General features: G+C 41.2%; 3 protein-coding genes across 8 annotated transcripts in view; 1 reads left to right on the forward strand and 2 right to left on the reverse strand.

Moving 5' to 3' along the window:
- LOC309699706 (bile salt export pump-like) overlaps positions 1–4,167 on the reverse strand; it is a 41,251-nt gene extending 37,084 nt beyond the window's left edge. The window contains exons 1-4 of one of the 6 annotated variants that reach the window (XM_082522846.1): positions 4,001–4,167; positions 3,477–3,555; positions 1,876–2,084; positions 1,392–1,449 (exon numbers count right to left, since the gene is read on the reverse strand). The gene's annotated coding sequence lies outside the window, so the exon portion shown is untranslated. Of the gene's footprint in view, positions 1–1,391; positions 1,450–1,875; positions 2,085–3,476; positions 3,953–3,996 lie in introns of those variants that run through there. The other 5 variants (XM_082522845.1, XM_082522843.1, XM_082522841.1 and 2 more) reach the window with 5 other exon arrangements.
- A 4,303-nt stretch (positions 4,168–8,470) lies between these two features.
- On the forward strand, positions 8,471–16,070 carry LOC309701464 (retinol dehydrogenase 7-like). The gene is made up of 5 exons (XM_082525694.1): positions 8,471–8,942; positions 10,644–10,958; positions 13,718–13,976; positions 14,048–14,211; positions 14,295–16,070. Exons 2-5 carry the CDS (start codon positions 10,646–10,648, stop codon positions 14,516–14,518), a joined length of 960 nt encoding a protein of 319 aa, XP_082381820.1. The 5' UTR covers positions 8,471–8,942; positions 10,644–10,645; the 3' UTR covers positions 14,519–16,070.
- LOC309701463 (ATP synthase subunit beta, mitochondrial) lies at positions 15,774–19,554 on the reverse strand. The gene is made up of 10 exons (XM_082525693.1): positions 19,410–19,554; positions 18,448–18,621; positions 18,172–18,346; positions 17,878–17,999; positions 17,614–17,798; positions 17,363–17,521; positions 17,056–17,178; positions 16,671–16,883; positions 16,385–16,586; positions 15,774–16,241 (listed from the first exon to the last, which is right to left on the reverse strand). Exons 1-10 carry the CDS (start codon positions 19,510–19,512, stop codon positions 16,144–16,146), a joined length of 1,554 nt encoding a protein of 517 aa, XP_082381819.1. The 5' UTR covers positions 19,513–19,554; the 3' UTR covers positions 15,774–16,143.
- Between the last annotated feature and the right edge of the window lie 6,544 nt (positions 19,555–26,098).

Here is a 26,098-nt window from a genome sequence, read left to right on the forward strand (position 1 = left end):
AGATATTTTAAAGGTTAGGTTAGGTAAACTTGCATTCTCATGGTGAGGCAAAGTGCTTTATGTGTGTGTGTGTGCGTGTCATGAACGGCTATAAAAGGCCTATAATTAAAGAACAAAGCGGGGTTTGAGTTCGAGTTGCGGCAGACTGTCACTACTTGTAAATGGAACGCAGCCTTCCTACGGCGGACAGCTAATAACAGGAATCGGACGCGGTCCAGCCAAGTCCACAGCAACCACCATAGCAACCGCCTAGCATGACCTTAAAAACATATTCTGTCTTCATAACTATCAAAATCGTGAAATGATTTGCAAAGTGTGAAAGTGTTACAGCTGCAGAGAGCTATGGCGGTATCTTTGGAAGCTGTTTACATAGCTAATAATATACGATGTAACCATGGAGACAGTCAGTCACGTGAGCTAGCGGTGCACGTTTACTACAGTGAATAAGGTGATTGTGTGCACCACGTCCACACGCTGCAGGGGGTAAAGACATTACTTCAATATTGTTTTATATTGATATATATTTGCCTTCTGTTGACCATCACCTCAGGTTCACCATTACAGTTTCAGCAGACAGATGCACACTGTCTAAATATCAACACATTCGAAAACTCATGTCTCAGAAATAAGCACAGCTGTTCATGTTTGTCATTAGAGTTTTATTTGTAAGAAAATTATGAACTTCATATTGTGCATTAAATAAAAGAGCATTTCACAACTCTGAGTCAACAGAAACAGGTAACAGAAATGTCTCTAATGTGTACAGTGTAGTGTAAGCATTAAAAGATCATAAAGGAAACACTAACATTCATGTGAAACTAATTGTAATAAAAAAATGAACAGGTGGTTTATAGATGTAAAAGAAAGAATCTGAAAACAACACTTTTTTGGTCTAAGTGATCAAAGTAGAAAACAGAACTGATGTTCAAGAACAAACCGTAGCTGCACTAATATTACACATCTCGATCGTTGTAGTGAACAGACATGTTGCTTTAAAACCACATGCAGTGTGTGACCATGACTGTTCACTGAGACCATGAACGCCACTTCGCTGAAGCTTACATTCAGTTATTTCTTTGTTGAATCTAAATAATGAATGTGTTACAGTTAAACTGACACTGGTCAGTGTAAATGGCTCATTGGGACACAGAAACCTTTAAATTAAACCCTATCACCTGATATCGAGTGCCAAACAATATCAAAGCTGTAAAAGCTGTTTACAGTCAGAATTTATAAAACTATGATTGTAAATAAATTCAAACAAGTGAGCTTTTCTCTTTGTGCTGAATATCAACACTGTGATTTCTTAGACTGTAAGCTTTACTTTAGCACAACCAGTTGTAGAAGCTGCCACTCCAAATGTCTTTTGATAACAAGAAAAAAAAACAAACCTTTTCAGTCCACGGCCTGAAGTTCTTCTCTGACATCTTCTGCAATCGGCTTGGTCTGCTGGTTTGAAGTCAATAAACCACAAAAAAGATGATTTAGTCACTTTGTCTGTGTCATGCAGCTCGAATGTGTCGTGTAACGATGTTGAATAGCCGTCGTTATCCCTCTGCTGCGTCAGTAGGATTGTACTGTACAGCATCTCATTGATATGTGAGGAATGTTAATGTAACACGATAACAGACTTACATCATTAAAATATAAAGGGCAGGAGATATTTAGATATTTTTATATTTATATTACATTTTATAGCTGACGGATATTACTAAATAGATAGAATTTACTAAATAGCTGGATGAACATGAAAAATATGTCTATAATAACAAATGACCATGAGAGCCAGTAGAATTAATTCAACTGGACACTCAAAAGACGTCCTTAAATGCTCTTTAAGTGGCAGAACAAACGAACAAACAGTTAATCGCTTACTTGAGATGAAATCTGCTCAGCTACTTTGAAAACAGCTTCTAAGTGGTTCCTCCTTTAACAGGATGACTGCTCAGGGGTAAGGCCATCATGCAGTCCAGCAATCTTTATGGCTCAGATTTGTAGAACTATTTAAACAAATGTCTTCTGAATATTCAATTCAGGTTCACAGTGGGAGGGGGGGAGGTGTCGTGGAATTTTTTAAATAAAGTCTGCAACACAGAAAGAGCTGTGATCAAGCTATTTGTTACTGCGCCAACACACATCAAACATCACAGTTCAGTCATGTCAGTGCTGCCACAGAAGTTGTGCTCCTCCTCCTTTATGCATTCCAAGGAAGAGGGAGGAAGTTACAAACTGATCCTACCACACTTCAACAGATCAATGGTTATGCTGTTTTGTGCCCTTGGCCTTATCAGCACCCGTAAAGGGAGTTGTTCTCTCAAACTGCTGACGCTGAAGTAAGTTCATCTAGTTTTAGAAACTTTCACTGAACAGTCCATAACAGTGTCACAACTAAGCATATGCATAAGCACTTAAATACTTTAAATGAGAATAACAGAAAATTTCTATTAAAAAGGCTAGAGCCTGTCCCAGTAGTCATAGGTAGGACACATCTGGACAGGTCACCAGTCTGTCAGAAGACTAACACAGAGACAAATCTATTTAAAATTAATGTAAGTTTGCTGCAGCTGTATGTATGAACATGTGTTTCTGTGCTCACAGTCCACCTCTCAGGAACCTGCAGTTCACTTTTAGTCAACTTTAAACAGACCTCACAAAAGGCTGATGTGGCTGGATCAGTAGTCTGATTTAAGTACGATACCTTTGGCCAGGGATTAATCTGGTGCATCGCTTCACTGCAGTCTTACGTATTTTCCCCACACCTGAATAAAAAATACTGATATATACAAATAACAGCTTCAGCTGATGCAGCCTGACTCAATCCTAAATGTTCAGCACACAGAGACACAGAGGTGCCGTTTAAAGTTTAGTGATAACCTGAGTCACTGATCATTTGCAGTATTACAGAGTCTGGCAGTCTTTGCATGATGTCCACGACACTGTAAGTTTCTAGCTGACTCTCAGGTGTAACAGGTGTGCCAGCAGGAAAGAGTAACAATAACCTGCATCCTGAGGTTTGTCATGCAGGATTAAATTTACAGTGGCTTTGTTCACACAGCTAGGATTGTATTTTACACTGACCCTGGGTCAGTATAAGTATCATACAGTTTAAACGAAGCACTGAAACTTGCACATATTTATTATGGATGCACTGAAGCTAATCGAGATATTTGCTGTCAATCTGTGGCTGCGATTAAACACTTTACTGAAAACTTTATTAACTAGTAACTTCATCAGTCATGACAGAAGCTAATATTTCTGTGCTAGCATCGTTTAAACAGTAACAGCTTTACTCCAATATAAGCTAACGTTTACACCGTAACTTTAAGCTAGCACCATAAAGACGGTAAAACACGTAATAACATCTACAAATGCATCTTAAAGCTGTTATATTAGCACTCGGTGTATTACTAACATAACCACATTAACATTACTGACACTCGCTGACTTTTAAATGCTGTCCGTTTAAATGGTCTTACCTGTACACACTGCATATCCACCGGATTCCAGCCAGAGTGGATTCTGGAGTCTTCCACGCTCCTGTTAGTGATCCTCCATCTGGATGGATGAGAACAACCTTCTGAACAATCTAGCAGGAGATGGCCCATATCTATGGGACTGGTTTGTGCTTATAACGCCCATTGTATGGACTGATAACAGCCGAAGCGGGTGAATAGTGACCCAGTAGCTATGTTGGCCATTACCCAGCATACATCACTCCCTCCATAAATGCAATAAACGATACAAAAGTATCGTTCTACCTGTTTTTCAGGTAGTTGTTTACATTATATAGTTTATTGTGTTCTGTATACGTCACTACAATGTGATTTGGAAAATGTCTAAATATCCATTCGCTTCCGCTTATCCTTTTCAGGGTCGCGGGGGGCGCTGGAGCCTATCCCAGCTGTCATAGGGCGAGAGGCGGGGTACACCCTGGACAGGTCGCCAGTCTGTCGCAGGGCCTGGATGGATGGATGGATGGAAAATGTCTAAATATACCGACAACAGGCACTTCCGCGGCAATCTCTTCAATCGGAGGACCCTTCACGTCAATTCCCGACGCGAGGGGGGTACCCTGCGCGTCCATAAGTGAAGCAGAGGGAGCCTGACCATGCGTCACACGTTTGACGAGTTGGGAGTGAGAACGTGTTGGAGAAGGAAGAAGTAGAAGAAAATGAATGCCTTTAAACTTAATGTGGCAGGGTGTGGTCTGCTGTTCAGCTGCAGAGGAGGGGTGCTGCAGTGGGTTTGGGGGCAGTGCCAGGGATGCTGGCAGGGCAGGTGGGCTCAATCATCCAATCATGCTTTCCCTGTTTTAGTAGCCAGCTGGGACCACAGAAGACGAGAGACCTGAGCCAGAGCAGCCGCAACGGCTGAAAAGGCTGCAAGTTTGTTCACTGAAAAGGAAAATAAAAGGTTCACTTGCCCTGCAACACTGACGTGTGTGTGCCGGGCCAGACACGCAGTGTCACACTTATAAAAAAATGAAGTTGTTCCAACTTATATTTATATTTACTTACATTCTTATTCATGAGGACCTTACTATCAGTACATTTCTCTGAGATTAAATTGAATAAAGGGATAAACACAGGTTGCTGAGTCTGGTAGTTGCAAAAAGTCCAACTTCTAATCAAAAACGAATGAACAGTCAAGGCATTGCTGTGCAAGTGTAGATAGTAAATTTAAGACATGTTTATAGATGCTGTTGAAGTCCTCTAACTCATATTTTAACTATGTGGAACACACAAAATTCTTCTTTTTTGTGTATAAATTTCCCTCTTCAGTCATGAATGATGGACAACTTTAGTGATTTATATTATTTATATAATAATGGCTGGCAATTGGATATGCATGGTTGCACATTTGAGGGTTTGATGGTTGTGAACTTTAGGTCATTCACCGCAGCTTTCAAGTGCATTCAGGAAACCACAAACAACAAAATAATGTGCATGTCTGGGAGAAGCCTTTCAGATTAAGAGGTCATGGTAACATAGCGATACTCATTTCAAGCACAGTGTTTTAAAATCTCCACTGCATGTCAATTACTTTATTCAGGCTGGCAATACCACAAAAAATGGCAAATGTACCAAGTGCAATATCACTAAATAAATAATTTAAAGAATGGGTACATTTAATAGCTCTTGTTTGATGTGTTTTTGACATGTGTCATGGAAAATGTATTATCTTCGTGCACATAAATGATGTGTAAAGTCAACCTAAAGGGAACTGTGGTTCTCTCTGTAGGCTTAGAAATGTTGCAATGATTAACAAAATCCCCAGAAACTTTAAGTTGCTTGACTTGGTGAGATTTATTTAGAGCTGGGAAATGTGCATTAACAGCTTAGTGTACCTAGCAAGTAGTCCTGTTTTATTATATTCTGTTAAAAATTTGTCGTATAGCATTTACATATCCGTGAGTTTAAAACTTTAAAAGTGGAAATCTTTTAGGGGTATCTGAAAGCAGCCTCTGCAGAACAGCAAATGAGTCATTAAACAGCACTTCTGCCACCTTGTGGTACAAATGTATGACCCTGATCCTTGTCAGGCGAATATAATTTTGAGGCAAAAACATGGAGTTTTCAGAAGAGATTCAGGAAAAATTAAACCAGTGCAGACCAGCATTTTTTTAGGGGTCAAAAAAGAAAAGTTGTATCTACAACCAGTTTTTGATACGGGCGGTTGCCCGGGGCGGCATCACGGGCATCGGCAAAAAAATAATAATAATAATTTACTCGTACTCATGCTGCCCCGACGTCATGCCAGCGCATATTGGGATAGGCATAGGCACCGATCGGCTTACTATCGCCCATTTGCTGGGAGTAAGGGCACACCGTTTGCGAGGTGCGCCTGCTGCTTGTGGCACAGGGAGGAGAGGGCGGGGCGGCGGGTGATTCTCTGGCTGGCTGGAGCTCGCGAAATAAAATAAAAATAAAAACAAAACAGCAAACATGACAACACCGGACATTATGATACAGATTTATAATTTGCACCGATGTTTTTTTCGAAATTCTGTACGCGAAAAGTGAGCGTGAGAACCCTTGGTGCGCTTCCTCGCTGAAGTCAAAGTAAACTTTATTGTCATCTCCGCTACATACAGTCCAGTATATCAATATATATAAGAACAGTAAGAAAATAAATATACGCTTTATGACTAGGGTTAAATGGATCGCGAGCCGTGGTTTTTTTTTTTTTTTTTTTTCTCTCGCACTCTTTTTCCGCTTCACTCCTCACGCGAGCCTTGTGCTTTGCGCTGGGAAGAGGAGGGAGGGGCGGTAGTTAGACTTGCACAGGAACAGAGCAGGAGGGGGAGAGAGAGAAAGAGGAAGGTAAAAAGAACCACTAAAAGTGCAAAGAGGGACTTTTGGAGGGGGTTTTGTAATTCAGTGGGGAGGGAGACGAGAATACAGAACATTTGGTCGATGATTAGAAGGATGAATGGTATGAAAAGGGAGTGTGATTATCCAATCCTGAGGGATGGAGACGTCAAAGCTGTAACAGATGAGGAAAAAGCAAATGTGTTGGCTAAAACTTTTGTTAAAGTCCACAGTTCAGGCAATGTTAGTGAGGAAGGGCGACGAGGCAGAGACATGACTATTGCAGAGAATAGAGGCTTAATGGACCTGGTAGGGGATGCAGATGATTCATTAAATATCCTTTTTACAAAGCCAGAACTACATCGGGTACTACAGAAATCTAAATTATCAGCGCCGGGAAAAGATCAGGTATGCTATACCATGTTGAACCAACTCAGTGAGTCAGCTAAAGAACTTTAGGGTTGTATAACAGAGTTTGGGAGGGTGGGAAACTGCCGCAAAGCTGGAAGGAAGCTGTGGTGGTACGGAAACCTGGAAAGGATGTCACAAATCCAGGAAATTTTAGACCTATAGCGTTAACATCGCACATTTGTAAAGTGATGGAGCGTATGGTAACTGAAAGATTGACCTACTATTTGGAAACTATAGGCATAATTATTAGGCAACGTCCTTTCCTTTGGCAAAATGGGTCAAAAGAAGGACTTGCCAGGCTCAGAAAAGTCAAAAATAGTGAGATATCTTGCAGAGGGATGCAGCAGTCTCAAAATTGCAAAGCTTCTGAAGCGTGATCATCGAACAATCAAGCGTTTCATTCAAAATAGTCAACAGGGTCGCAAGAAGCGTGCGGAAAAACCAAAGCGCAAAATAACTGCCCATGAACTGAGAAAAGTCAAGCGTGCAGCTGCCAAGATGCCACTTGCCACCAGTTTGGCCATATTTCAGAGCTGCAACATCACTGGAGTGCCCAAAAGCACAAGGTGTGCAATACTCAGAGACATGGCCAAGGTAAGAAAGGCTGAAAGACGACCACCACTGAACAAGACACACAAGCTGAAACGTCAAGACTGGGCCAAGAAATATCTCAAGACTGGTTTCCTAAGGTTTTATGGACTGATGAAATGAGAGTGAGTCTTGATGGGCCAGATGGATGGGCCCGTGGCTGGATTGGTAAAGGGCAGAGAGCTCCAGTCCGACTCAGACACCAGCAAGGTGGAGGTGGAGTACTGGTTTGGGCTGGTATCATCAAAGATGAGCTTGTGGGGCCTTTTCGGGTTGAGGATGGAGTCAAGCTCAACTCCCAGTCCTACTGCCAGTTTCTGGAAGACACCTTCTTCAAGCAGAGGTACAGGAAGAAGTCTGCATCCTTCAAGAAAAACATGATTTTCATGCAGGACAATGCTCCATCACACGCGTCCAAGTACTCCACAGCGTGGCTGGCAAGAAAGGGTATAAAAGAAGAAAAACTAATGACATGGCCTCCTTGTTCACCTGATCTGAACCCCATTGAGAACCTGTGGTCCATCATCAAATGTGAGATTTACAAGGAGGGAAAACAGTACACCTCTCTGAACAGTGTCTGGGAGGCTGTGGTTGCTGCTGCACGCAATGTTGATGGTGAACAGATCAAAACACTGACAGAATCCATGGATGGCAGGCTTTTGAGTGTCCTTGCAAAGAAAGGTGGCTATATTGGTCGCTGATTTGTTTTTGTTTTGTTTTTGAATGTCAGAAATGTATATTTGTGAATGTGGAGATGTTATATTGGTGTCACTGGTAAAAATAAATAATTGAAATGGGTATATATTTGTTTTTTGTTAAGTTGCCTAATAATTATGCACAGTAATAGTCACCTGCACACACAGATATCCCCCTAAAATAGCTAAAACTAAAAACAAACTAAAAACTACTTCCAAGAACATTCAGCTTTGATATTAATGAGTTTTTTGGGTTCATTGAGAACATGGTTGTTGTTCAATAATAAAATTATTCCTCAAAAATACAACTTGCCTAATAATTCTGCACTCCCTGTAAGATTCAAAGGAGGGTGGGAGGAATGAGAAATGCAGGACGGACTAGGAGGGAGGAGGTGATCATATCCAGACTGAGATTTGGACATACTGGCTTGAATAATACGTTATTCATGATACGGAAACATAGTACCGGAAAATGTGATTACTGTGGGGTAGAGGAAACTGTAGAACATGTCATGTTGCAGTGTCAGAGGTATCAGGTTGAGAGGAGACATTTGATTCAAAATCTTAGTAACCTAAAAATCACACTGGATTTGGTTGATTTGTTGCGAAAGGAATCGGGAAGTAAAAGTTATCAGGCCTTATTTCAGTTTTTAAGAGAGGGGAACCTGTTTGGAAGGATTTTTTTTTTTTTTTTTTGAGCGTCGTTCCAGACCATACTACATACCAGTTGGTGGCGGTAATGCACCTTTCAATTGTTTGCCAACCGCCAATACAACTGAAAGAAAGAAGAAAGAAAGAACAGAAAAGACTAAACTAGTAGGCGGGGTCAACTGGATCGGCTCTCCCTGTCCAGTGCGCGCTCCCGATGCAGGGTAACAAACTCAGTTGGGGATACGTACGTTGTCACAAACTGTCTGTGAAATCTTCTTCGGATCAGGTAAGAAATCCCGTGTACTGACAGCACATTACTGGCATAAGTCAGTAGCTGAGTAGATGAATAGTGTTACATTTTCAGTACGTTTGGTGGACGCTTTAATATTTGTTTCAAAAGGGTTAAGAAACTTCGAGTTAATGTACTTTGAACTCGGTTCCATATGACCCCAGCTTTGTTCTGCTGTCGGATTGAGCAAAGAAGCGTCCAAGTCCCATCTTCTGGCTGCCGCTATCCTACATGCCAACCTGCATCAGTGATTACATCCTGAAGCTGGAAGCTATTCCCATCGCCAAGCAGATAGAATAACTTTGCATGTAATAAAGGCATTCTCTCTGTATGTACATCTCATGCATCAGTAAATTTAACTGATTTCAGAAAGGCTTTGTCTTTCAATCTGTTCTCATTACTTATCACATTACTTTCTCAGAAAGGAACCTTTGCACCTTTTTCACAAAGGCATTTTCAAGGCCATCTTATCTACAGCTAGTCTGAACAGATGGAAAGACCTGTGTCCATGAGATTATTGATAGGCATGTGGGAAAGGTTAAGAAAGACCAATAAAAAAAAAAAAGAGTCCAGTTCACACTTGGTTTCAAAGTACACAGCGAGCAGGATCGTGTTGTTGCTATACTTCAAATAGTAGAAATGCCTTGTTTTGCAGTATCAAAACAAGACTGCAATGTCACCTGCAGGATTTTAACTTCTTAAGTTACAAAGCAAAATGTTTAGTTATTGGTAGAGTTAGCTGCGCAAATAAAAATAGAACTGTATGTCCAAAAGATATAGAAAAGATAAAATCTTGTTTTTTAGGATGCAGTGCTAATCTTACCTTGGAGGGAGTCACTGACCTGGTGGACACAAGGTTGTAAGGTTCATTCTGTTCATTTTACTTCATGACTCCTATCTAGACGAGGAGTCAAACTGTTTAAATACATAGTATTTTTTTGTCTCCAGTGGCACTAACAATCTTTCCTATATGAAACCTTTATATATATATATATTAAGCCTTTATATTCTGTCATTGTTCCTGTAAACAGTAATGCCATTAGTGCTTTCTAATAAAACCAGATTTAGAGCCAAAACTCTGTATTTAGGTAGTACCTTCACGCTTTTGTTTATTCTTATATTCATATAGTCCCTGCTGGCGTCTGACAGCAGTTTGAGATCTAGAGTGGTCATTTGTATAACGCTTCTGTGGGGGCGACCGTGGCTCAGGGGGTTGGGAAGCGAATCTGTAACCGGAAGGTCGCCGGTTTGATCCTCGGGCTCTCTGTCCTGGTCGTTGTGTCCTTGGGCAAGACACTTTACCCTACCGCCTACTGGTGTTGGCCAGAGGGACATATTTAAACACTAACTTGAGTTTGTTAGTCTGTCAGAGGACGTCGGACCCTCAGGCCACCCTCATCAAGTCTGTTCCTGATCGTTTGCTCAGATATAAAATGACCTCCAGCAGGCCACTGCTTAACCATGAATCCTGTTGCTCAGCACATGGATGCCTTCACTGTTAACTTTGGCCATGAGACTTGGGCTTGGGACTGTCGACGAAAAGAACACTGGCTTCTGTTATTAAGAAAAAAAGCCAAATCAAACATGCAGAGGTACCTTAAAGTTGGCCTTACACAACAGTGTTGTCACGTGGCTTACTCTGTTCACTTTGTTAAAACAGCCAGTAACGAGTAAACATACGTTCCTTTGTCCTTCCAGTCATGTACCTGTACCTTCTGGGCCTGGTGGTTCTCTACTACCTGTACCGTTGGATCAGAGAGCTCCCCAGGGTCTCTGACAAAAACAGCAAGTATGTGTACATCACAGGCTGCGACAGTGGCTTTGGGAATCTTCTGGCCCGGCATCTTGACAAGCAGGGCTTTCGAGTGATTGCCTCTTGTTTCACTGAGAAAGGAGAAGAGGATCTAAAGAAGTCCTGCTCCAGCAACCTGATCACAACTCATCTGGATGTTAGTTCTCAGGAAAGCATTGACAAAGTTGCGGCAATGATCAAGGATATGGTTGGGGCACGTGGTAAGTTTTATTTGGTGGAAATACCTGCACTTCATTTAAATAGCTGTTTCCCCACAGAGTTTGAGTGCTGTTTATGTTTGTGACCTCTGACTTTCAATAGCACCATTAAGACCAAGTAAGTCTATAGGATCTTCTTTTTCTTTATGCCAACTGGTAAAAAATAAATAAATGGTTGAAAATCACAGAGGTCTCACCAACTGTACATTTCCTGGTAGGACTGTGCCATATCATGTCTTCTGCAATAATACCTGTATACATTTTTAAGTGATATAAAAATGTATACAGGTATTATTGCAGAAGACATGTATACATTTTTAACTGATATAAAAATGTAATAGCCTGATATCACTCTAATAGCAATGCCACATGTTAACTTTCCTTAGTATGTGCACGTATGACGGAAGCCCAGGCACATGTGTCAGCAACAATTTGAATACCTAAAAGAGAGCTGCTTCAACAACCTCCAATAAAGTACTTTGCAAAATATGCAAAAAACTGTTCTTGCTTGAAGGTGGAAGCAACAAATATGTTTCAGCACTCAAGGCAGAAACAGATTATACCAAGTACAACCAGGGTATGAAGGAGGAGATGCCAGCAGCTATGTACGACCCAAATGTAAATAAAGGACTCCACTGAGCATCACTGAAACTCTGCTAGTAACACTCCATATGACAGGAAGCGCAAATGGTGGATTATGTGGGTACATAGGACTAAACAACTAGTTAAAAAGCTTGTTCCAAGATCCAACATCCCAGTTAGAAAATTTTTATTTAATTCCTAATTTTATTATGTGACAATATTGTGCACATCCATTTGTGCAAAATCTCTAAAGTTAGAAATCTCCTGTCTCGGAGTGATGCTGAAAAACTAGTTCATGCATTTATTACTTCTAGGATGGACTACTGTAATTCATTATTATCAAGATGTCCTAAAAACTCCCTGAAAAGCCTCCAGTTAATCCAAAATGCTGCAGCAAGAGGACTCACAGGGACTAGAAATAGAGAGCATATTCCTCCTATATTCGCGTCTCTTCATTGGCTCCCTGTTAAATTCTGAACAAATTTAAAATCCTGCTGCTCAGATACAAGATTTCATTTAAGGTTTTTTCTCCAGTTTCATGACTGTTTACATTGTAGATTCTCACTGAAGGCATCAAAACTCTGAATGAACACGTGGAATTATGTAGTAAAGACAAAAGTGTGAAATAACTCAAAACATGTTTTAGTTGTTTGATTCTTCAAAATATCCACCCTTTGCTTTGATTACTCCTTTGCACACTCTTGGCATTCTCTCAATGAGCTTCATGAGGTCATCACCTGAAATGGTTTTCCAACAAGCTTGAAGGATTTCCCAGAGATGCTGAGCACTCATTGGCCCTTTTGTCTTCACTCTGCAGTCCATCTCATCCCACAGGATGCTGTGGTAGCCATGCTGATTCAGTGTGCTTTCAATTTTGAATAAATCCCCAACAGTGTCAACAGTAAAGCATCACACCTACTCCTCCATGCTTTACAGTGAGAACTATGCATGTGTCTGCTACTGGAACTCTGTGTGGCATTTATTTGGGCTCTAATCTGAGGTGCTGTTAACTTGTGACTTCTGAGGCTGGTGACTCGGATGAATTTTTCCTCAGCAGCAGAGGTGACACTTGGTCTTCCTTTCCTGGGGCGGTCCTCGTGTGAGCCAGTTTCATCGTAGCCATGATGGTTTTTGCGACTGCACTTGGGGACACATTCAAAGTTTTTGCAATATTCTGTACTGACTGACCTTCAGTCCTTAAAGTAATGATGTACTTTCGTTTCTTTTTAATTAGCTGATTAGTTCTTGCCATAAAATGAATTCTAACGGTTGTCAAATAGGGCTGTCAGCAGTGTACCAACCTGACCAACACAACTGATGGTCCCAACCCCATTAAGAAAGCAAGAAATTTCACAAATGAACCCTGACAAGGCACACCTGTGAAGTGAAAACCATTTGAGGTGAATACATCATGAAGCTCATTGACAAAAGGCCAACGGTTTACTGTGATGTCAACCCTGAAAGTAGTAAAGGGTGGCTACTTTCAGGAATCTACAATATAAGACGTATTTAGAGTTATTTATTAATTTTCTCTTTGCTACATAATTCCATATATCTTGCTTCATATATTAGATGTCTTCAATATGTATCTACAATGAGAAATGGGGAAGTGATGGTAACAGGGTGCTGTGGGAATGCTACTATGAACTCCAGCTAGGTGAGTGGCTGCAGCAAGTCCCAGGAATAAAATCCCAGATCTCTGTCCAGAAGAGCACAGTCCTAAGATACTGCGCAGTACTCTCTGGGGTCCCTTTAGGGTCCAAATGTCCAAAGAAAAAAATTTAAAGACCTCCAGAAAGCCTGCAGAACTATTGCTCAACTATTAAAAAGAATGTCTGGCTCCTTGGAAGCATAATATGGTCATCCCAGGCAGCCAGTCAGAAGAAAGCTAATGATAGGAGGGTCTTATAGTAGGAGGAGACTGAGTTTGCTTTTACAAACATACAGATAAGAACCAGTATGAGATAAGCAGGGTTTATTCTAAACTCTGTCATGCAGCCTGACTGTAGTAGAGTTTAGGGATAAAAATATGGACCTGGACTTGAGCAGAATAATTTCGCTTTGAGTTATTTTTCCCATTTGAATGTCGATCAACTACTGTTGCTAGTGCACATAAAACATTACTGGTCAAGAACAGATGAATTTCAGCAGACTGTATGTGCTCTTTTTCATTATTTTAGGCCTGTGGGCTGTAGTGAACAATGCCGGCATCTCCATTCCCAGTGCCCCATGTGACTGGCTGACCCTCAATGACTACAAACCCATGCTGGATGTGAACCTGAATGGGGTGATTGGTGTGACCCTAAGCGTCCTACCGCTCATAAAAAAGGCAAGGGGAAGGGTGGTGAACGTTGCCAGTGTGTTTGGAAGGATCAGTCCTGTTGGGGGCCCATATACTGTCTCAAAGTACGGTGTTGAAGCATTCAATGACAGCCTCAGGTAAGGAGAACTCATAAAATATTGGTATGATAATACAAAGATTTCCCGGGTTGATGAAGTGTCCTTCTTAGGTTAAATATGGCACCTTTTGGTGTGAAGGTCCTCTGCATTGAGCCAGGCTTCTTCAAGACAAATGTGACCAACAGTGCTATCCTGAGCAAAAACATTAAAATGATCTGGGATAAACTTCCACAGGAAGTCCGAGATGATTATGGAACGGCATACCTACAGAAAGGTATATGTGGATTACCACTTCTTCCATTTATTTTGGTTCCCAACTGATTATTTGTTCTTATTTCATTTATTTGCCCCTTTTAGCATTAACAACCTTAACTGACAAAGTTGCCAAAATGAGTGATGCAGACTTGATGAAAGTGGTCAGCTGCATGGAACATGCCGTGGCTGCTGTCCATCCTCGCACTCGCTACTCCCCAGGCTGGGACGCCAAGTTCTTCTGGCTGCCGCTATCCTACATGCCAACCTGCATCAGTGATTACATCCTGAACCTGGAAGCTATTCCCATCGCCAAGCAGATAGAATAACTTTGCATGTAATAAAGGCATTCTCTCTGTATGTACATCTCATGCATCAGTAAATTTAACTGATTTCAGAAAGGCTTTGTCTTTCAATCTGTTCTCATTACTTATCACATTACTTTCTCAGAAAGGAACCTTTGCACCTTTTTCACAAAGGCATTTTCAAGGCCATCTTATCTACAGCTAGTCTGAACAGATGAAAAGACCTGTGTCCATGAGATTATTGATAGGCATGTGAGATAGGTTAAGAAAGACCAATAAAAAAAAAAAAAAAGAGTCCAGTTCACACTTGGTTTCAAAGTACACAGCGAGCAGGATCGTGTTGTTGCTATACTTCAAATAGTAGAAATGCCTTGTTTTGCAGTATCAAAACAAGACTGCAATGTCACCTGCAGGATTTTAACTTCTTAAGTTACAAAGCAAAATGTTTAGTTATTGGTAGAGTTAGCTGCGCAAATAAAAATAGAACTGTATGTCCAAAAGATATAGAAAAGATAAAATCTTGTTTTTTAGGATGCAGTGCTAATCTTACCTTGGAGGGAGTCACTGACCTGGTGGACACAAGGTTGTAAGGTTCATTCTGTTCATTTTACTTCATGACTCCTATCTAGACGAGGAGTCAAACTGTTTAAATACATAGTATTTTTTTGTCTCCAGTGGCACTAACAATCTTTCCTATATGAAACCTTATATATATATATATATATATATATATATTAAGCCTTTATATTCTGTCATTGTTCCTGTAAACAGTAATGCCATTAGTGCTTTCTAATAAAACCAGATTTAGAGCCAAAACTCTGTATTTAGGTAGTACCTTCACGCTTTTGTTTATTCTTATATTCATATAGTCCCTGCTGGCGTCTGACAGCAGTTTGAGATCTAGAGTGGTCATTTGTATAACGCTTCTGTGAAAAGCTTGAAACACTGAAATAAAATTATTTCTGAAACATCACGTTTTAAATATTTAGTTTTAGTCTGTCAAACTGGCTGCATCTGTCAACACTGTTATGTCTGCATGACAGTCAACTGTCTTTAGAAAGGATTTGATTTCATACCAACTTTATTTTTTTTTACCCCCGATTCAAGCATTAAATAGGTTTTAGCCACAATAACCCCTTTTTTTTTTTAGGTTCAATAAAACTCTGCTGTACATGTTTTTGGAAAGCATGTAAATTGGCACATGTTGACTTAATTTGTACATATAAATGTACAATTTCAGATCGTCTTGACTACTTTGACCAAGTAAACAACTGCAGAATGACAGAATTGTTCAACTGTTTTATTTCAGCATGTGACAAGCTGCAGCACAGTTGATAGCTTAACATAGCAGCTCCAGAATGCCATCTTCTGGTCAAAGTAGACAAGGACAGCCATTTCTTTAACTCCTTTACCAGCAACAAGATTTTCCACTACAAGTATAACCATTGAGAAAATATGCAGTTAACGATGAGTTTTATGTAAAGACTGTTTTATTCCATCTTTCACTGGAAACATTAAATAGAACTTTTTCAGGATGACAAGACAGGTACATTTGTATTTTGACATGTTTTACAAACCAAGTGCTCCTAACCACAGGGCCTCTCTGCTTCTACCCTTCTCTCTTCCCTTCAGTTAGGTTGTCTGGATGTTTATGAGTGCTCCTCAGCCAGTTTCTCAGCTTTCTGAACCACCTCCTCAATTGGACCGACCATGTAGAAGGCTTGCTCGGGCAGAGCATCATACTCACCTGAAATGAAATGAGAACAAAAAAGGCAATTAAATTATAAACAGAGCTGAGGAAGTTGAGGATCACAAGCCATAAAAATTAAAACATAAATAAATTTAAAAAAATAAAAATAAAAAAAATAAAAATGGACAATTCAAACTTACCACCAAGGATGCTCTTGAAGCCCTTGATGGTTTCCTTGAGGGGCACCAGCTTGCCCAAGTGGCCAGTGAAGACCTCGGCCACTTGGAATGGCTGAGACAGGAAACGCTGGATCTTACGGGCACGAGCCACAGTGAGTTTATCCTCCTCAGACAACTCATCCATACCCAGGATGGCAATGATATCCTGTAGTGATTTGTAGTCCTACAGAAGAAGAAAGTAGCCTAGTTTGTTTGAAGCACTTACAGTTGTCATATTAATTCTAATGGTACCAATAAAGCTGCAAACCTGAAGGATTTTCTGCACGCCACGAGCAACATCGTAGTGCTCGGCTCCGACAATGTTGGGGTCCATGATACGGGAAGTTGAGTCCAGGGGGTCGACAGCAGGGTAGATGCCCAGCTCAGCGATGGCACGGGACAACACGGTGGTGGCATCCAAGTGAGCGAAGGTGGTGGCGGGGGCAGGGTCAGTCAAATCGTCAGCAGGCACGTAAATGGCCTGGAAACACAGGACTTGTTAGCATTTTTGGAAGTCCTAGGTTACCCTTTAGGTTGCCAAGCAACAAATAAAACTAGGATTTATTCCTTACTGTCAGTAAGTTTCCAGCTTATGTCAAAGTAAATAGATTTTTGATTTCTAAAATGCAGACTCAGCACTCCTCAAACCTCACCTGCACAGATGTGATTGAACCCTTCTTGGTGGTGGTGATTCTCTCCTGCATGGTACCCATGTCAGTGGCCAGAGTGGGCTGGTAACCCACAGCAGAGGGAATACGACCCAGCAGAGCAGACACCTGAGAGAGAAGGTGAAGTCATCAAGATTGCAGTTTGACAGAATCAGTGTATTTGAAGGAGGAAGAGGGGGAAACAAAATAACTTTTGAAATGAGAATCTTTACATTGGATGTGTGGTGTAGCTAGAGCAGTTGTAAATCTTTATTTTTAAGGAAAGCTTTGGTTTAAATCAAGTTGCACAGACCTCAGAGCCAGCCTGTGTGAAGCGGAAGATGTTGTCAATGAAGAGCAGCACATCCTGACCCTCCTGGTCACGGAAATATTCAGCCACAGTCAATCCAGTCAGAGCAACTCTGGCACGGGCACCGGGGGGCTCGTTCATCTGTCCGTACACCAGCGCCACCTAGCATGGACAAGAGTTTGGTTAAATCAGACATTTTGGAATGTGCTGTAATAAAAATGCATCTTTTTAAAGTTGCTTTCCACAGTCCTCACCTTGGAGGTGGTATCCTTCAGGTTGATCACACCAGACTCAATCATTTCATGGTACAAGTCATTCCCCTCACGGGTACGCTCTCCCACACCAGCAAACACAGAGTAACCACCATGGGCCTTGGCCACGTTGTTGATCAGCTCCATGATCAATACAGTCTTGCCTACACCGGCACCACCGAACAGACCTGTCAAGTCGAGAAAACCAAGTTAGTTTATCACGCATCAAAGTCAAGGCTGAGAAAACGTGCATGTTTGGGCTCATACCGATCTTTCCTCCCTTGGCATAGGGAGCCAGCAGGTCCACAACCTTAATGCCAGTAACCAGAATCTCCTGTTCCACACTCATGTCAGTGAATTCAGGAGCCTCTGCATGGATAGGTGCAGTCCTGGGAAGAAGGGGAAAAAAAGTAGATTAATGTAATCACTGAACACACCAGTTAACATTTAAAAGCACAGCATCTATATATGTCCTATCATAACAGGTTTTATTATTGCTTCAGACTGTGCATGTTTAAACCTCATACAAAAAACTGCAGGATATTTTCAAAGTGTACTTACTGTTTGGTGGAGATGGGACCCCTCTCATCAATAGGCTCCCCGATGACATTCATAATCCTGCCCAGGGTCTCGGGACCCACTGGAATTCTGATGGGGGCACCAGTGTCCAGAACCTTCTGTCCACGGACCAGACCCTCAGTACCATCCATAGCAATGGTACGCACTGTGTTCTCCCCTAAAAACAGAAAGTGCTTTTGATGTGTCTGTTTAACCTAAGAAAGAGTTGCTAGTGGTATTGTAGCTAGGTAGGTGAAGAGTATAATCCAGCTGGCTCACCAAGATGCTGTGCCACCTCCAGGACTAGCCTGGATTCACGGCCTGCCACCTCCAGAGCATTGAGAATGGGAGGGAGACCCTCATCGAACTGGACATCGACAACGGCACCAATGACAGCCACAATGCGTCCGTTGGCGGTGCTGGCAGCGGCGGCAGGTGCGACATAGTCTCTACCTGGAACATGAACCACTGAGTGTCATACAGATGTGCTGCAGCTGTGACCTTGTTATGCATTATGGCCGGAAGAAGCACCGAAAAGGGCTTCTATACTTGTGTGTGTCCGGCCGGTACATCTCAATGTCAAGTGGCTTATGCTAATCTGCGAATAAGTTTTTAAACTGGAAAGTGAAACAGCAGTACTAAGCAGAATTCAGTAAAATTTCAGTTTATTTTATTAAGTGCAAATAAGCGAGTTCTCCCACTAAATAGCGTCAGAGCCAACAGTGACAGATGAATGGATAGCGATTCCGAGCTAGAATTGCTAATGCTGCATACTTGGCCACAAACTCAGTGACACAACTTTGTTTTTCCCTTTATAGTTTTGTTATTTTGGCACCGTATTACCTCCACACGTATCACAAAAGTGAACCGTGTTACCGACTGTCTAACCCTGCTAATCTGCAACTACGAATGCTAACAGCAGTCTTCGACCGCCTCATGTCATTACAGAGGTCATTTCTAATAACACAAGAATAATACAGTCTGCTCATTTCACAATGCGAAGTAACCATGAAAAGATCTGTTTGCACACATGTGTATCCATTTAATGTTTTGGAAACACTCCGGCTGATTTAAAATGTACATTTTAATATTAAGGCCTGCTAAGCCACCGGCAGGCAAGCCAGCGTGTTGCTAGCACCAGCTAAGTTTAGCATGGTCCCTGCCCTCTTCTGACAGCCACGTAAATGCGTCTGTTCTTTAAACAATCTTCTTTCCAGAAACAACGAGCATGCAGGACTCACGTGAAAGGACAGCTGGGGATCCAACAAGAGCCTTCAAGGGCTGGACTCCAGGCTTCAGAGCCTGCAAAGCCCCGGTGCAGCAGCGTCCCACAGCTCCTAACATTGTCAAAATGGCTGAAGGTGGAAAGAGACAGAGGAACTTCAGGCTTTATAACGTATGACCGCTTAGACGAACTGCGCCTGCGCACAACGTAAAACACGCCACAACGAGCATGCGTAGTAGTTAAGCACATGCAGTTGACATTGTGACCTCGATAGAGCTGGCTTATTTGAACCAAATGACCGCCCAAACGAAATGTTATAATCACAGTTATAATTCTTTGTTTTAGTTAATGTAGATGGTTTGGACTCTCAGTGGGGTAGCCAAATTAAATAAAAACCCTGATGAAACTCTAAATAACTAGTGTTATCCATGTAACCTATTTTTATTATAGGTCACTGACAGTGCCCTCATTAAAATGAGAAATAGTTGCCTCAGTTTGCCTCAAGACACTTCTACCGTGTTTACATTATAGCAACAGCCAGTAGACTTTACAGAACAGAATAGCCCTTTATTTTTATTGTACATGTAAATCGAAATTACCTTGCTAATGTTAAAGTTTCACAGCATAAATTGGAGAGTACTGTGCAATAATAGTAATAACAGTAATAGGGTTAGGGTTAATTCAACAATAATTGAATTGTGATTTTAGTTTTACTTAGATTTAGTTTGTTCCTGTCAAACCACTTTTTTAAATTTTGCACATTTATTGCCATTATCAATAAAATATTGAGGACAATTTTGTTGTCCAGAACTGCTTTTAACAATGCAATTTAAAATATCCCATATTCCCTTTATATTGTTCAATATTTTACTATAATACTCATTTTTTACATTCATTATTGATCATTTGTTTTCCATTTTGAAGGTGTGAATAAACTGTTCATCAGTGAAGTAGCAGCAGTTGTTGCTGAAAGTCATGTCCTTAAGAAACAGGAAAATAAACAGCAAAGACTTGACTTGCATCCTGAAAAATGCATCTGACCTTTCATTTAATCAATCCGCTGTTTCTGAAATGATCAGTGGATGTCACAAAGCCATTTAGCATGACCAGGATATACACTGCCAATGCCGTAAAAGCATACCTGGGTAGAAAAACGCACAGATGACTGTACACAGTGAGTGTCTACAGCCATCTGAGGCTCGGTCCTGTTTTGCGGCCATATTTCAGACAGTGGTTTTGAAAATCTTCTCAACTGATGGAATTATAAAAAGCAAAATCTAATGGGGCCGAGTACAATAATTGAATCTGTAATGTGCCCTATAAATGCTAGAAATATGGTGTTTAACAAGATACTTACTATGGATGGCATTACATTGTCCTCCAGTAACACTTTGAGGAATCTTGGAATCTTGTTTTTGACCAGGATGCATCTCTCAATTTTTATATTAAAAAAATGTAGGACTTGCATTTGCACAGTATCTCTAAAATCACTAACATCCTGACTCAGAGTGATGCTGAAAAACTAGTTCATGCATTTATTAATTCTAGGGCAGACTGTTGTAGTGCATTATTATTAGGCTCTCCAAAAAACTCTCTGAAAAGTTTATCCAGAATGGTGCAGTGAGATTACTGACAGAGTCTAGTAAGAGAGATTCTATTTCTCCAACATTGGCCCCCTGTTACATACAGAATCTCATTTAAATTTCTTCTCTACGAATACAGGATCTTAAATAATCAGCGCCCATCGGATCTTAAAGACCTCATATTACTGTATCAGCCCATTATAGTGTTTAACCCTCCCTCAGAAAGCAGGATTACTTGTTGTTAGAGTATAAAGTAGATTGGGAAGCAGAAGCCCTCTTCTGTGGAACTAGCTCCCAACTTGGATTTGGGAGAAAAACACCCTCTCACCCTTTTAAGATTAGGCTTAAAACTTTCCTTTTTAGCAAAGCTTATAGTGAGGGCTGGATCGGATGACCTTGAATCCTTCTATAATAGGCCTAGGATGCTAGGGGCTTCCCATGATGCACCTTTTTCCACTCATTATCTGTTTATACACATATTTATTTCTGTCTCTCTGTAATTTGGTACTGTATAAATATAATTGAATTGTGTTTAATTTGATTCAGTTTGATTAAATTGTGATCCACCATGCCAAACTTGTCAGAGGATGAAACAAAGGTAGCGTTTCATCTGTGTTCGAATTGTACAATCTCTGTTTGTGCCTTATACAATTCAGACTGTTTGTTCGCCCATGTTTCAATGAATTGCTACATTTAATTCCCATTTTGATAACAAAATATAAAGACATAACAGATGGCTCAAGGCATCTGCACGAGAGAGAGAGAGAGAGAGAGAAATATGGGAAATATTTTGTCACGGCGAGTGAGATGAGCAGGCACTTGTAAAGGTGTGATGGTGGTTTATTAAACACAAAATAAAAATGGACAAAAGGTGAACCGAACAAGGACTAAACTAGACTGGGAACAAACTGACTACAGAACCTGAACATGAATGAAAGCGAGCAGAAACACTTGGCGGTTGACAGCAGGGAAACACACAGATGAAGCAGGGTGGAATACACAGACAGACCAGCAACTACAATGACAGAGGACACGACTTAAATACACACAGAGAAACACAGGGGAATTACACACAGGTGGTGGACACAGCTGGGAATAATCAACAAGACGAGACAAAGGTAAAACTGAACACACTCACATGAGACACAGACCTTCACAATAAAACAGGAAACGAGAACACTACACCAAGACGCAGACCTGACACTGAGACAGACAGACAGAATGACACATGGAACCTGAACTAAACTAAACGTGAGATACAACTGAGAACAAATCCTTAAACATGAATAAACAGAAACATAGAATTCTAATAATAATAATGATACTCATAGCGCCCAAAACCACAATAAACATTCAAAAATAAACTAATCAATCAAAACTCAAAATACTGGGTCGAAACTGACCCAGAACCGTGACATATTTTGAGTTAGTCTGTAGGATGAAACTGGGAAATTGTGAATTGTAATTCCACTAGATTTACAGTAGAGGGAGCTGCCGTACCAAAAGATATAGAATGTGTGACTCATGCTCTTTCCTAGTGTAAGCACTGTTGTTTGGGGTTTTTAGTGTATGAATATGTATAGAAAAGTCTGTTGTCTTTGTTTTATTACACTTTGCCTTTTCAGCAGCACATAGTTAACACTTTAACAAGCAGGAATGTCTGTGTGCTAATCTTATGCTCTGTATAGAACCATTCTAATCTTAAGTATGCTTTGTAATCAGATGTGATGTCTGATTTTGACTTTTGGCAAAACTGCAGGTGAGTCCAGTCAGCATGAAATAATCAAGTTTAGTGTTTGCTGATGCACTCGTGGTATTCTATTAGTTTTTTAAACAATTTTTTTAAACACCTATAATTTGGGTTATTGCTTTAAGTGAAAAATTGGCATCCCTCCCCATGCCTGTAGATGACTATCTGACAACCAGCAGGCTCAGATAGAGCTCTACTAGTCTGAATTTGCCTGCAAAAACAGCACATGAGTTAAGCATCCTTTGCATGCCCCAAAGTAATGTCTGATGACTGATGACTGAGATTAGTTGCTAGGCTTTGTGGTTTGTGTTGCTGGATTGTTACAGGTAGAAGCTCGTTGAAAAAAACTATTTTAACAATTCTGCTGAAAAAGCTCCAATGTTGTTGGTGGAATAATACTGACGTCAGTTAGCAGCCTTTACTTAGTGTTAGACAGACTTTGAGTTTCTGTTACTGTAGCCACAGTGATCTGCTATATGAGTTCACAAGAGTGTGATACAAGAATCAACATGTTTATTCAAACAGTCAAATGCAGCAGAGGTCGATGTGGTTACCATTCAAGCACATAAGCTTAATGTGCTAATGTTAATCATTACGGAGTTATCTGTAGAATCTACTCTCTGTTTGAATCGACAAAAAGTAACCTTTGACCTTCTATGGGCACTATCTATGGGCAAACTGTATTTCCTATTTTTGATCATGAGATGATGGGAGCAGTTAGAATGCTCACAGTGGAAGTCGTGCTTGCATATGCAATTGACACCCCTTTCTCAACGAGAAGTTTGGGCTTGGGTGAGCCTGAGTGCTGAAGATATCTACCTATTCGGAACCATGGTAACAGGGTTCTGGCTGATCGGAGCTGGCTTGGCCCTGACTTATCGAAGAATTAAGAAAGCGGAACCGGCTTATTTTGTCAGTCGTTTTCAAATGTCTTGAACTTTAACATTTAACATGCTAGCTGAGGCCTGCAGAGTCTGAGATCTAGGTTTTGGATTTTTGCAGTTTCTGCAAACATTGCATGGTCTGACCTTGTGGTGAATTTGCTGGAACATTCAGTCCTGGAAAGACTGTGCGATTATGTTAGCATCCAGAATTCTGCTTTTATGGAAGTGCTCACACTTACTGATGATCAGTTAATCAGTTTCATTTGATTACCAGGACCTGGCTGCTGCTTTATCTCTCAGTTCCTGTAAAGGCATATTTAGGTCGATGTAGAACTGCAAAGAGTTCTGTGAAAACCTTTTACATGGCAACCAAAAGCCTGAGCTATTGACTCCACTGTGGTATAGCCCTCAGCTCTCCTTTACACCACACTGATGCGAGGGCTTGTTGGGACACATATGCGTGTTTTGTTGCTCCAAACAATCTTAAAAATATGTGATATGCATTGATGCGACAATCAAGAGCTTCGCATGTCATGCGTCTGTGGTGCTGTAACTATCTGTTTAAAGATCATGCATTATCTTGTAAAAGCAGTGATTAAACTAAAGTCACCGGAAAGATGTCTGGAGGGGTTATGGAATTTCAAAGAGCTAAGTGGTTTCTTCCATAGTGTCATAAAAGAACGATCTGCCATACACGTCTTCTTCCAATGAAGCTATTTGCTCATTAAAATTCAATTCTGTGTCACTGCATCAAAATACCATGCCCTGCTCTTTATTGATGCCCTTTAGTGGTGTCTGCATGTGCTCAGAGCATCACAGTACACTTTCAGATAGGATCATCTTTATTAATTTATTATCATGCTCTCAATGAATGTCAGTTAATTGTTGTGAAATTTAGAGTCATGGTGGGTGTTGCGTTTAGAAAACCGTCAACAAATAAAAGTTCATAGATGGAAAATGCAACCCGTTTTTAATAATGCAAAAAAGTGAGAAAACAGAGCTCAAAAAAGTGTCATGAGAGTTTTGTGGATTTGCAGCTGTTTGTTTAGTTTTACAGAAGATTTTCTAAATTTTTTGGCCCTTCATTTTTATTAGACGTGTCATATTGAAATTCAGTGCTATGCTGCATCCTAGTTTTACCATATGGTGCGTGTTATGGAACAAAAAAAGAGTCTGTGCAACAGACGTTCCCTTGATTCATGTGAAATATCCAAAGCAGAAGCAGAAACGACAAAAGTAACTTCAAGAGTTTCTTGCTTTGCTTAATCAGCACTTGAAACTTGAAAGAAAGGGATTTAAGCAGCTTTATCTTTGAAAGAGAGCATTTTTTTGTGACCGCTTACCTTTACCTAAATTCAGTAACAAAGGAGGCAATAACAACACCAAGTGTTTTCTTTTCTTTCTTTCTTTTTCTTCTACTCAGGTGGTGCGAAGACCAAACCAGCAAAACTTTCGTGTACAGAAAATTTTTTATGGTTTACAGAAAACATTTTGATGCTGAGCAGAATATAAATCAATCAATTTGATTGATTGATTGATTGATTGATTGATTGATTGATTGATTGATAAACAACACCAGAATGCAATTATTTACTAATTTTTTAACATTTTTAAATAGCAAGATGCACAGTGTGCTTTGAGGTAGGAGCCAAAAAGGGTGTAGTTTGTGTGTGTGAGCACCCATGTGTACACCTGTGAGCATGAGCGCGCTTGTATTTAAAAGGTTCCTTCATGTAATGATCTGCTAGAAGGTGTGGGTGGGGGCATAGCCCCATCCTCCAGGGCATGAAGCAGGTATGGAGGAGATCAAAACTCCAGACATCCAGAGGTCCTCAGAACACAAGAGACCAAGGAAGACCAACAGAGGGGCAGCCGCGCCACTGTCCCAGAAAGAGCTGAGGAGAGTCCCAGATGAGGGCTCACTCAGCAGCCGCGGAGCAGAAGCCAGGGGGGGTTTCAGTGACGTGCACGTGAGCTCCGCCGGCAGCCAGCCGTGCCTGAGTGACCGAGCCCCAGGCCGAGAGGCTGAGGGCACCCCACCCCCGAAGTGGCCCGAGCGAGCCCCAGGCTCCAAGCCCCGACAAGCAGCCACCAAGGAGTGAGTCGGTGTGTACCTGGGCGCCCATCCCCGGACACAAAGACCCACCAACGCACCAATGTCTGAGGGCGTCTGCCACTGGTAGGGGAAGTGGTGGGGGAGATAGGCCTCCATACCTTGGAGGGCCTGAGATGTCCCCAGAGAGGTGGCGTCTGATACCTCGGTGGACACAGACAAACAGGCACACACAGATACAAACATCCATTCCCACCCTCATGCTCTCATATGCAATTACTCAACACTCACCCAAAGTGGACACAGACATAAAGAGACACTATACACACAATCACACTCCCCAAGCGTACTCTAAGCCCCGGGTCTAGGTACCCTTGCCTCTGGAGGGGGAAACTGCACCCAGACCCAGGTAGTGTTACCCTTTTCCCTGGGGTG

Source organism: Aulonocara stuartgranti, assembly GCF_965226115.1.
Source record: "Aulonocara stuartgranti genome assembly, chromosome: 23".
NCBI classification, from domain to species: Eukaryota; Metazoa; Chordata; class Actinopteri; order Cichliformes; family Cichlidae; genus Aulonocara; species Aulonocara stuartgranti.

Bases quoted from the DNA above. Each gene is read 5' to 3' on its own strand.
- LOC309701464 (XM_082525694.1), top strand. From the start codon at position 10,646: ATGTACCTGTACCTTCTGGGCCTGGTGGTTCTCTACTACCTGTACCGT. The intron at 10,959-13,717 runs GTAAGTTTTATT...TCATTATTTTAG, and splicing joins GGATATGGTTGGGGCACGTG to GCCTGTGGGCTGTAGTGAAC. The intron at 14,212-14,294 runs GTATATGTGGAT...TGCCCCTTTTAG, and splicing joins AACGGCATACCTACAGAAAG to CATTAACAACCTTAACTGAC.
- LOC309701463 (XM_082525693.1), bottom strand. From the start codon at position 19,512: ATGTTAGGAGCTGTGGGACGCTGCTGCACCGGGGCTTTGCAGGCTCTG. The intron at 18,622-19,409 runs GTGAGTCCTGCA...TTCATGTTCCAG, and splicing joins ATCCCCAGCTGTCCTTTCAC to GTAGAGACTATGTCGCACCT. The intron at 16,884-17,055 runs GTGAGGTTTGAG...CTGTGTTTCCAG, and splicing joins GTTCAATCACATCTGTGCAG to GCCATTTACGTGCCTGCTGA.